The sequence below is a fragment of the Erigeron canadensis genome, chromosome 6, assembly GCF_010389155.1.
Source record: "Erigeron canadensis isolate Cc75 chromosome 6, C_canadensis_v1, whole genome shotgun sequence".
Lineage (NCBI taxonomy): Eukaryota > Viridiplantae > Streptophyta > Magnoliopsida > Asterales > Asteraceae > Erigeron > Erigeron canadensis.
The window spans coordinates 29,401,288-29,414,193 of NC_057766.1; the positions used below are offsets into that span (position 1 = coordinate 29,401,288).

Sequence of the window (12,906 nt, forward strand, 5' to 3'; positions counted from 1 at the left end):
AAATAGAGAAAGTGGACGATGAAATTAGAATAAATAAAAATGAAGCTGAAGTAAGTAAGACGATACAAATAAAACGAAAATGAGTACGACAATAAAAAATGAAACGTAACGAACACCTTTACGTAATTTTACAATATATGCCAACTTTTCGAACATTCTTGTACATGTGGGTATGGCATTGTAAGATTCCCCAATAGGTGAATGTGGGGCTAATATGTATCATACATTATCTTCTATTTGTAATGCCCTTTTAATTTCATCTTAGATTAGTTTTGTTGGAAAAAGGCTTTGCCTGATTGTTAATTACTCTCTATATTTAACAACATTGTCATTACTCTTGTTTTTTTTTTAATCAAACAAAATTGTGTGCCTAAGTCTAATGATTTTGATATGTTTGTTATGTTGAGGATAAGTAATCAATAACAAACAAAATAGGATATAATATTCAATCTCCGAAGGCGTGTAAACACTATCAGATTGAATCAATTCGGTGGTTCACCCCAAATTACTCAATCAGATACAATCAAAGATTCGAGAACGTTCTGTATGTATTTGTTTGAGTGAGTGTGTGTGAAAACGGGAAGAATTCAACAGAATTCGTGATGATTGAATAATTGGTTCTCTGGTCTGTAACTGCCTTAAAAGCAGTTGTAATTCAAGTTTCCAGAATTGCCAGTTTTGGTCCATCAAGTTCCGAAAATTGAATTTTCGGAAGGATTTTCAATATAGCCAGGGGCTCTGCCCCTTGGACCCCGCTCCCGGGGGCGCTGCCCCCGGACCCCCGTTTCTTAGGGGTTTTGACCCTAAGATCATAATAAATTCATATAAGCGTGCTCTCCGCACCACCAAATTTATATGATGTATTATTATGACTTAAATAAACAATTAACCCAATTACACTAAGATACCAACATGTTAATCATCCTTAAATTTTATGGAATTATCCCATGTAAAATTTACAAGAGTTGTGAACTTGTGATCAATCACGTCATGGATCAATTGCAACCAATGATTTTATACGAAAAGTACTACCACATATAACCAATGTCGAGACAAAAATACTAATCCGTGAACTTCATAAATCTATGACTGGTAACTTTATTCGATGATTTATAAATATGATAGAAGTCATAAAAAAAAAACATGATATAAATACACAAGTACACAGATATATGAACAACAAATAGTTTCTATTTCCTTTCTTTTTAATGATGAAATGAGATATGTCACCCGGACGTTGCCCTGGTAGACATTACATTTGTTAACGGTTTAATAAAAAATATTTAGTCAAGAGATAAAGTGCCATAAACTTTTTGAATAAAACATGTATTATTCAAATTATCAAAAACTGACATTTGTCAGTTAAAAAATGAACTGTAAAAGTTTTGTGTGAAAGTAAAAGTCGTTCGCATAAAAGTTTAGTGCTAAAAGTGTAAGAGACTTAAATGTTGTGGTGAAAATAAAAGAAAATCAAAAAGTATAAAAACTTAGTGCTAAAAGTATAAGGGGTTAAAATGTTGTAGTGAAAATAAAATGAATAGAAAGTTTATTATTCTTTACAAGTTTTCCTATACATTTCTTTTTAATATATGTGTTATAAAGTTTGTTGCTAAAGTATAAAAGGTTAAAATGTTGTAGTTAAAATAAAAGATTATCAAAAAGTAGATAAATTTAGTGTTAAAAGTGTAGGTAGTTAAGATATTGTGGTGAAAATAAAAAGATTAAAAAGTTTATTAAGAATTATAAAAATTTTGTTCTAAAAGTATAAAGAGTCAAACTATTGTGGTAAAAATAAAAAATAAAATAAAAAGTATACTATTCTATATACGCTTTCCCGTACCTTAAAATAAAAGAAAATTAAAAACTATGAAAGTTTAGTGCTAAAAGTGTACAGAGTTAAATTATTGTGGTGAAAATAACTAGAATACAAAGTTTACTAAAAAATATTGTAATTTAGTGCTAAAAGTGTAAAGATTGAAAGTTTTGTGTTGAAAATAAAAAGAATAAAAAGTTTACTAAAAAGTATTATAGTTTAGTGCTAAAAGTGTAAAGATTGAAACTTCTGTGGTGAAAGTAAAAATAATAAAAAGTATACTATTACTAAAAAATATTATAGTTTAGTGCTAAAAGAGTAAAGATTGAAAGTTTTGTGGTGAAAATAAATAGAACAAAAAGTTCACTAAAATGTATTATAGTTTAGTGCTAAAAATGTAAAGATTGAAACTTATGTGGTGAAAATAAAAAAATAAATAAAAATATACTATTCTTTATACGCTTTTCGATATTTTATTTTTAATATATATATATATATATATATATAGGGTGAGGATCATGGAAGAAGGGGTGTTATGGAGATAAGGTCCTATTGACCAATCAGAACGCGACATGTGTCTAAATAAAAAAAAAGCGAGGTGGCAATTTCGTAAATAATTTAAAGTTTTGTAAAGCTTGGTCAGCTTTAACTCTCAATGGGTTGGGTCAGCTTGGGTTGGGTCAGCCTGAGTTGGATCAACTTAGTTTGGGTTAGCTTGATCAGGTTGGGTCAGCTTATGGTCTGGGTGAGTTTGGGTCAGCTTGGGGTCTGGTGAGGTTAGGTCAGCTTGGGGTTAGATCTGGGCCAGCTTGGGGTTGGGTCAATTTGGGGTCTGGGTCAGGGTTGGGTCAGCTTGACACACAATCTACACAAATGTAGATTATGGGTTTTGGGTCAGCTTGGGTTCTGGGTTGGGTCAGCTTGGGTTCTGGGTTGGATCAGCTTGGGTCAGGTTGGGTTAGCTTAGGGTCTGGTCAGGTTGGGTCAGCTTGGGGTTGGGTTAGCTTGACACAATTTACACATAATCTACACAAGTATAGATTAATCTACACAAATGTAGATTATGGGTTTTGGGTCAGCTTAGGTTATGGCTTGGGTCAGGTTGGGTCAGCTTGGGGTCTGGTCAGGTTGGGTTAGCTTGGCACAATTTACACATAATCTACACAAATGTAGATTATGGGTTTTGGGTCAGCTTGGGTCACGTTGGGTCAGCTTCGGGTCTGTGTCAGGTTGCATCAGCTTGGGTTCTGGGTCAGGTTGGGTCAGCTTGGGGTCTGGTCAGCTTGGGGTTGGGTTAGCTTTACACAATTTACACAAATGTAGATTATGGGTTTTGGGTCAGCTTGGGTCACGTTGGGTCAGCTTCGGGTCTGTGTCAGGTTAAATCAGCTTGGATTCTGGGTTAGATTGGGTCAGGTTGGGGTTGGGTTGGATCAGCTTGGGGTTGGGTTAGGTTAGCTTGGGGTTGACCAAGCTGACCCAGAACCTGGGCTGACCAAACTGACCCAAGCTAATCAACCAAGCTGACCCAGAACCCAAGCTGACCCAGAACCCAGGCTGACCAAAAGTTTGATTTATTTACAAAAATGCCACCGCGCAATTTCTTTTAAAAACGACGTGTCATACTCTGATTGGTTAATATAACCTTCTCTCCCTTCTCTTCTTAACACACCTTCTTATTTGATCTCTCTCTTATATATATATATATATATATATATATAATATATATATATATTATAATAGGGCTGGGTTGGGCTTGATTTATATGTTTAGCCCACTAAAGGCTAGTAGTAAAACCTACATTGCAACTATGGCCCTTTAAGAAAATAGGAATAACTACCACAAAGTTTGATATAAAAGTGTGCCATAGTGCCATTTCGATTGTTTAGTTGGATCAGTAAGTAATGTAATTAACAGCAAGAGCGAAGCAGTCACAAACCAACCAATGCAATAACCTATTTCTTGTGCTAACTTTAAGTTTGCAACTTGAATGTCTCAACCTTAGTGCATCAAAACAATAGTAAAATATAATCAACTTTAAATTCAAATTAAGATATTATTGCGCTGATTATATGATGAGAGAGAGATTTAAAATACCGGTCACACGACCAATAGTTGCAAAAGTTTCCAAATTCCTATATTAGCTAACAAAAATAAGAAATAAGTGATCAAACTTGGTCGGAGCCTATGGCTTGCTTATTTTCCGTCTGATTGGCTTCACCTTTAGTCGCCGGAGCTGGTGACGATGTCTTGAAAATGATATATTTAAAGTCAACAAAATCTTTAGCAGCAGAATACCCAACGAAAACAGATATGAGTGCAAGCAAGATAATAAAGAAGATGGTTAAACACATGTAGATGATATTATGATGAAGATGAAGTAATCCATGTATGGTGAACATGGCAGCCAATGCAGATGTAGATGCAGCCACCAACGTCTTCCATATAAACCGAGGTATGTAATATGTACATCGATGCCTCATCGATCTATTTCTTTCTAATCTTCTTTCCAGTCAAATTTGATGTGTATATGTTCAATTGCAAGAACAGAAGCAACTGATATGCAAAATGTATAGTTATAGCAATAAGCCAAATGAAAGTTTATGACTATTTTAACAAGAACTTTACAGCCCTACCTACAGATAATATCTATGTATCTGTCAGTATAGATAAATTATAAGATGGATTGAAATAATTCAAACAAGAGGTTATGACAAGTTGGAAATAGTAAAGAATCAAACAAGAATACTAAGGTCAAATAATGAACAAACAATGCACAATACAGTCAATACCCTTATACACCATAATATCCTGAATTTACAAGCACTTACCCTACTATAATCAGAAGTTGAACATCCAAGTTAAGTTTTTTAGAGATCTATAAGATGAATTACTAGCTATTTAGCTTGTTGAATTTTCTCCCGGAACCGATCTTACAAAAGGGGAATTAAGCTACGTTTGAAGCTGTAACTTTTCCTGGATTGTTGAGGTGTGAGATTTAGCCCAAACATCTCTTTAGGGGCATGACCAGGGTCTGATATGAGTCCTGACAGCTTAGCCACAACAACAGCGCTATCAGCCACATGGTCCATGTCATCAACCTGACTCCATAACTTGTTGGCCAGCTGAATTCTTCTATACTTTGTCTGCAGCCCGATCCCCCACCTCAGGAACAGGCTCTCCCTCTCTTGCTCTGTCAGTTTCTTGTGCATTTGTTTTGTCAGCATCTCTCTTTCACGGCGTAGTGCTCTTTCACTATTTATATATTCACCAAACCAAACAAATGTCATCTATTCATATAACCATTTAATTTTCCTTTTATAGTTTTATTGAGATATATATTAGAGATATTAGAGTATTACCTTGAAGAACGTGTGATAGTGCGGCCATCGTCAACGGCGGCATTAACACGAGAGAACATGTCTTTTACGAAGGTTAACCGTCTGCGTTCAACCTCCATGTAAATGGAGTCGGTTGGGTCACCGTTGAATAGCAACAAAAAGTAAGTTCTGTGCACAAGGGACACATTGCAGTCATGCCATAGTTCTATAATCTCTTTCTGCAGCTTCTTGAACTCTGAGGGCCATGATGCAGCTCTGAAACAATCTTCTATTGGATCCAAACCAATGCTTTTTACACTCTTTATCCTCTCGATGCTTGTAATCTACAGTTACAATTAATATCTTTAAAGTTAAGATCTACACATAAGGTACATTAAGATATGATTAGATGTAGCGTAAACTCACTTGAGTATCTTCAACTTGCTTGTCATCCTGGGCTTCGGCAGTAGGACCTTTAGTTGTGGAAGTCAGTGAACTTGTGATTGATGAATCTTCTTGTTCGATGGAGATCTTCTTTTCTGCTCCGTTACTGTTATGATCAGTGGTTATACCCTTTTCAAATTCTACACCATTGTTGAAAGTACAACTTTTGATAGGAAAACCCAAAGGTCTTCCAGTGTAGCATTGCTCGTAACCATGTGGTGGTGTGTTGTTTTCTAGCTTGTCAAGCCATGTAGCATGTACACCCTCGTTACAACTCCTACTTTTTGGTAACTTGAAGCTTTGTGGAAACTCTAGCAAAGAATTATTTTTGTTTGGAGACGGAGATTCTGATTGCCTATCTTTGTGTGGATGCCCGATATTATCTCCCTTCAATGACAAAACCAGTTCTCCATCTTCCTTTATTGATGTTACTTTTCTATCCCTATTTGATTTAGGTGACATACATTCCATTTTAGGAGTGATCTTGTCCTCATTCTCGATATGATCCTCATGAAACAATGCATGAGAAGGAACCCTAATCTTTGCATCAGGTGATGAACAATTTGATTCTACATATACCTTTGGAACCAAATCCTCTGATTCAATGCACCGAACCACTTTGCATAACTCATGAGAAGTTCCATTACTTTTCTCGTCAACATCATCCCAATCATGACACGAGTCGGTTTCGCTCATTTCTGTGACTCTGACCATTGGCCTTAATGGAGTACCGTCAGGATGAGAGTTGACCTCAAAATCAGTAACTTGTATGTAATTTTCTTCATAACTGCTCTCACTACGCCTGGGAGAGTAGTGGCTTGAGCCGAGAGTTCTAACACTTCCATCGAATGACTGACGAGGATCTACCACAATTGATGTCTCTGGCATATAATTTTCAGCTTCAGATGCTATCTGCACTCGCAGGTGAGGGTATTCATCTGGACCTAACTGTAGCACGCAATAAAAAGTAAAAATGAAGTTTGAGATAATACCTAGTACATACAATAAAAATATTCATTTTTGTGTCATGATTTTACCCGTATCAATGAAGTTTCATTATCTTCAACCACTCGTAGTAAATCCTGAACCTGAGTTCGAGCATCGTCTCTTTCAACTATCAATTCGTCTATTTGTTTTTGCATCTGTAGAAAGATTTCCAACATTAAACAACTTCTTGCTCATCAATTCATGTGCAACTAAAGAACAACAATAACTAACCAGTTACCTTTTCAATTTGATGGTCCTTCTCACGCAACAAGGCAGCGGTATCTGGTGCTATATGCTTGGGTCCAGGAGATTTCAACTCGTTTTCTAATCTATCCAATTCTCTTTGCAGATGTTTTACTAAAGCTTTATCCGACATGATGGTATTTACCTGAGCATTAGTACTGACTTCCTTGGCACAACTTGCAAACAGAAGCGTATTTCTTGATTGCTCAACATGACTTCTTGCAGGGCTCATGGTACAGATGATTGCAGTTCTTGAATTGCCTCCTAACGAAGATTGCAATATCCGGGTTAACTTTGAATCTCTGAACGGTATGTGTCCATTTCGTCCCTTACTGTGCCCAATCACAATAGCAAGAAAAAATAGGTTAAAAGTTTTCAGTGAATCCAGATTGTACTGTAGAAGATAAAAAGAGAAGAGTCAGCTAACCTTAGCTTTCTAATTACAGTTCCCAAAGTTAATAGACTGCGATTTATGTGGCAGCCCTCCTTTAATCTTGTACCGGCTGTCAATGACTGGGATGCACGCTCACTTCCAGCAAGATCAACGAAGTTCTATAGTAAGCACAAACGTCAAAATGGATACAGTGCATACCATCTATATGAATGAGAAACTTATGCATACCACAGTAGAAACAAGTGTGCTTGCGCTCTCCCTGCCTATATAGTTGTGGGGTGTACTTTCAATAGTCTGCATCCAATGGTCATAATCATTAACAACAACATCAACAGCACTCAACGATAACAGAATTTTTGACAAAAGAGGCATACCAGTCTGATTATTTGATGTGATCTAGAACTAGTTTCGTTTAGTGATGTCTCCCCAATTTGTCTCTGAGCTGCAATGATGCATTAGTAGTTAGATGATAAGCTAGAAAGCCATGAAATTGAGATTATTAAAGTATTCGAAGTGTTCTTACCTTCACAGATGGAAAGTAACTCCATCACATGATCCCAATCCCTGACACTTTCCTCTGTGAGGTTCTCAACAATTGTTCCTCTCTGTCAAAATTGATTCAACATCAACGATATTATATAAGAGCTCAAAAGATGTATCGTTCATATGATAAAAGATAATGAAGTTCACCTCTGGATCATCTAAAAGTCTAAGTGGATAGCCATCATTACTAAGTAGATCTCTGACAGATTCATTATATATCTCCATGGCTGAGAATTTTAAATGAAAGTCCCGATCGGGGTGCTACAAATTGAAATTAAACCATTGATGAGTGAAACTGTTAAATCAGAAACAAAAATGGTTAATTTTTTAAATTGACAACCATGAGATGGTGTGATTACCTTTTGTACATAATCATATATATCTGCTAAAGTATACTCGGTGATTCCAGTCATCGTGAACGTTTTGCCACTGCTTGTTTGCCCATACGCAAAAATACTCGCTGCAAACATAATAATTGAACATGAATCTATCTAAAAAACTACTGCTACATGAAGCAATTATATCAAACAAAAATACACATCAAAAGTAAAACAGAAGTAAACTCACCATTGATACCACCAACAACCGATAACACGACATCCTTTGCTCCATCTTGATACACTTGCCTTGTTGAACAATCATAACCGAAAACCCTGTCTACACCAATTAAACACCACAAACGAAAAAAATTAATAAAAAATCATAACCAGTTTTCAAAACCTTCAAATTAAAATGACTTTATACTAATGCATCACAATTCACAAATGCTTCTTTTTTTTTGTATAATGCAAAAAATTAAAAAAGTTGCATCACAAGAAAACTCTTCTTAGAGGGTCACACATTCTAGTACTACTCAACGTATCACACGAATATTAATATATAATCAAAAATGCATAAACATTATAAGATATATATATGAAAAATAAACATATTGAAGAAAACAAGAAGAGTGAATCAATTATTACCAAAAGTATACGCAGACGGATACATGGATCGTTCAGGAACACTAAGATTGACATTTTTGTATATAACTGTATTATCACCAAAACACTCCCAATCCGATACATCATTTGTTACAATTTCTCTCCCATTTAACGGCCGTAACCGCACCGATACGAATATTCTCTCCCCATTTCCTCCACCATCAACAACACTTTCCCCCATTTTTTTTCAGCTCAACACAATATTCTCACAATCTATACATACATTAACAATATCTATCTATATATATATATAGAAAGGGGAATAGTGTTGGTTATCGAGCGGGCCGGGATACGAAAGCCGTTACAATCAAATAACAAACATAATCATCTGCAACAGAAATTGGTGATAATAATCATAAACAAGTTAGCTACAATTTAACGCAATGTATATTACATAAATAATATATATAATGCATATTTGTCAATGTGAGAATCATTATAATATATTATATATATATATTGAACTAAATATAAAAAAAGTTAAGGATTTACAAAAAGGCGTCAACGAAGAGGACGGTGTATTTATGCGAATAGTTAAAGAGCTGGTCCCCCTCAACAACTTTTTTTTTTTTTTCAATTTACAGTCTGTCATTTTGAATCTGTGTCTGTATTTTTTTTTATATAATTTGTAAACTATAATCATTGATGAATGTATATAGGGAAATTATAAATAATAATAATAATAAAAAAAAAGATCGTGAAAATTTACCTTGAGAAGTAATTGTTTAGATTATTATTAAATTTTTAAAAATCTTTTTCTCTCTCTAGCAGTTATTAGAAATGTAGTTGATGATGAGATGAATGTAGAGAGAGAAGGGAGTGAGAGAGAGATAGTTATATGAATCTGCAGAGAATATGATTTGATGGAGAAGAACAATGTGTGATGATTGAGTGAATATTTGGGGAATCCAATTGAATTTTTATAAAATGTAAAAAAATTTAATAATAAGGTGTTTGGTGTTTTTATTTTACAAGTAAAAAAAGGGGGGTGGGGGTTTGACTGAATTTGCCGCGTTATTTCCGTAATTTGTTTGTCACTTTGTTGTTAATATCAGTAAAGTGTAAACACACATTTATCCTTCCCATTCCTGGACCACGTGCTAACTTTATGTCCATTTGATTTTAATTTTTATTAATACTATTATATTGAGGGAATCCTCCTTCCTATTATATATGTGAGCAGCAAGTAATTCTTATACTAGTCTTTCAGTTTTAACATAACGGTTAAAAGATCATTCTCTTACGAAAGATATAGAAATTAAGTTCCTTTATAAGGGCTTGACTAGGATATACTCAGGTTCAAGTCTGAGGGCAAGGTTTACCCTATTAATCGTTATGCTTTCGGGCAAATTATAGGGGGTTTTCCCCCATCAGGTATTTGAAATAAACAATTATACTTTGAAAGAGCTCTCTAACACGGATCCAGTTAAGACAACATATGCTAGATCTCTCGCTATCAAATCACGATACGAAATTTCTAACAAAATTCACCTTTCAAAAAAAAAGTAATTCTTATAGGAACATCTTATGAATTTATTACCAAATCCTTTTAGATGGTAAGTAACTAGGTATAATCATTTAATAAGTTGATTCCAATTTAACGTTGTGCCTTCTGTAACGGTTAAATTGATGAGTTTTTCCTCCCCTATGGTCCCTGATTTCTTGGATCGGTAGCTAGTGACTGCCTTCCCATATGGATGTAACGGCTAGCCGTCCCGTGACACGAATGTTTTTTAGTTTAGTAAATTGATCTTGATTTTTTGACAAGAAGTTTTTAAAAGCTTTAAAATCTCACGTTTTAAAAATAAACCCCTTTTTAAACATACATTTGAGATAAAAACATATTGTTGGTGCATTTTAGGCATTACGGTTAATATAAACGTCTCCATTGTTTTAATAATGAGTAACAATACATATAATGTTTGTAAAATGATATAAAACCTAATTTAGGTATACATACGCTATTTCCGAACCTAAAACGATGAAAACGTCAAGTTTGAGTTTTGAATAGCACTTCGCCGAAAAACCCAGGCACGACCTCAGTTCATAGCACGGCTCTAGAGGACGACCACATGTCTTGTAAAGGTTGTGCTCTCTATGGCCATTTCACTCGTTTTCTCCAACCTTCGTTACACACTTCCGTGACTCCAAACTTGTTTCATAACCTTATATTAATGTTCTAAGAAGTTTGGAATTGGCAAATTTCAAAAATAACAACTTTCGTTTTTTGTCAAATTTGAGGTTGGAAATTTTTCTAAGTATCATGGAGCACGACTCTTGTTTAGAGTACGACTCTTGCTGAAACAAAGGTCGTGCTCTTTCTGTCCAAATCGATAAGATTTTCCGATCACTCGTTACATATGTTCATGACCCGAAACTTGTTCTTAACCTTTATGTTATCATTCTAAGGTGTTTGAAAGTGTCAAATTACAAATCTAAACACTTTGATTTTTCACCAAAATTGAAGGCCAAATTTTTTCTAAGTATTGAAGGTCAACAAAAGTCAAAATTAGGTTAAGTTGTCAAAATTGGTCAACATATGGATAAATTCAGATTTTTATTTGATATGATAGTGAGTTATCTTCTCATTTCCATAACACATCTTGTGACTTTCTCAATCATCATCCATCCTCAATAGGTAAGCATCTTTCACTCTTTCTCTCTTTATCTTTTGAAGTTAATATTGGTTTAGGAAAGTTATTGTTGTAGTGGAGAATTCATTGGAGATATACAAGGCTTTTGTGAAGTTCCAGGTATAGCATGACTCTTGTTTATGGCACGACTCTTGTGTTTTGGAGGACAGCCTCTAGTTAAGAGTTGTTCAGGTCAAACGATAATAAAGCACTTTTTGACTATAAATTGAAGACTTGAGCATATTTGCACCTCACCTCTTGCATCTACAACTCCTGGAAATATACATACTTACATTTCTCATCTCATATCATTGATAAATTTGGCAAGAGTGACAAGATTGTAGTGAGGAAAATATTTGTATAATATTTGTGAGCCTACATCTTGTATTTACCATCATACTAGTGAGTGTGATTGAGGGTTGAAGTTCTAGTGGTTAGGATTTCAATTTCATAGATATCTCTAGTGGTTAGAGATTGTGTGTTCATATCTTGAAGTGTCAAGAGCTTGATGTATTCTAGTGGTTAGAATACTTGGTGTAATTTTGGATTCTCCACCGGGTTTGGAGAGACTAGTGCTACAAATTCTCGATTCGTGAATCAGGGAGTGGATTACGGCGAATTCGTTAACATTCGCCTGAACCACTATATATTGTGGTGTCTCTTGATTTGGTGATATCTTTCTTACTCTAGCTTTTGAATTTGATCATATTTATTATATAATTGTTACAGTGATAATATCTTACACAAACAAAGGATTAAATTGTTGTTTCACAAATAATCTTTCAAAAAGAAGTTTAAATTGGTATAATCTATTCACCCCTCTAGATTACACTTACACATACATTTGAGATTAAAAAATAAATAAATAAATAAAGTAAAATAAAAAGCTTAAAATGATTATGATTTCTCCGACTTCACAATATCATCCTTATTTATTTGTCACTCAAATTTAGAAACCTTGCCACATGATAATCCAAAAGACACAAACGCCTAATAGACTAAAGGCTTTACAACATAGTATCAATTATCATTCCGTTCATCTCTTGTAAAGTAACTTTTCCACACACTATTAATCATATATATCTAATATCTCCAACAAATTAGTTACAACAACTCCATCTTAGTTATTTTATTTGATTTCCTGATCATGATTTTGTCATCGAGTACAAACTACAAAATACAAATGCGTCGGTGAACTTAGATTTAGTTAGACAAACATGATTGAATTGTTGTTAAATTATTCGTCAATTAACTTTTTAACGTGTGGTAAAATGTTTACAAAAATAACTGATTATGAAAAACATCTTTCAATCGTTACATACAACATTCTTAATTATGTGTCTTATCCATAGTCCCAAAGGTTATATTAACACGTTATTAAATGTATAAGTAGTTTAAACATTAAACATATTCAACTCATATAGTCATATATATTTACATAATGATATCCAACGTAGAAAATTCTATACATATGATAATATGTTAAAATTTTTGATCCAGCATGACAACCTAGTCAGAGCGTAAACAACATCCCACTTACACAACC

At 34.3% G+C, this 12,906-nt stretch overlaps 1 protein-coding gene across 1 annotated transcript; it reads right to left on the reverse strand.

Annotated features, from left to right (window-relative positions):
* Positions 1 to 4,538: 4,538 nt before the first annotated feature.
* On the reverse strand, positions 4,539 to 9,124 carry LOC122602782 (kinesin-like protein KIN-7G). Its single transcript, XM_043775378.1, has 13 exons — positions 8,710 to 9,124; positions 8,312 to 8,401; positions 8,104 to 8,204; positions 7,892 to 8,005; positions 7,725 to 7,806; positions 7,576 to 7,643; positions 7,430 to 7,495; positions 7,235 to 7,359; positions 6,803 to 7,139; positions 6,615 to 6,719; positions 5,560 to 6,525; positions 5,176 to 5,477; positions 4,539 to 5,068 (listed from the first exon to the last, which is right to left on the reverse strand). Exons 1-13 carry the CDS (start codon positions 8,906 to 8,908, stop codon positions 4,747 to 4,749), a joined length of 2,877 nt encoding a protein of 958 aa, XP_043631313.1. The 5' UTR covers positions 8,909 to 9,124; the 3' UTR covers positions 4,539 to 4,746.
* Between the last annotated feature and the right edge of the window lie 3,782 nt (positions 9,125 to 12,906).

Coding starts and splice junctions, on each gene's coding strand:
- LOC122602782 (XM_043775378.1), bottom strand. CDS start 8,908: ATGGGGGAAAGTGTTGTTGATGGTGGAGGAAATGGGGAGAGAATATTC. Junction 7,496..7,575: donor CACATCAAATAATCAGACTG/GTATGCCTCTTT, acceptor CATTGGATGCAG/ACTATTGAAAGTACACCCCA. Junction 6,720..6,802: donor AGGACCATCAAATTGAAAAG/GTAACTGGTTAG, acceptor ATCTTTCTACAG/ATGCAAAAACAAATAGACGA.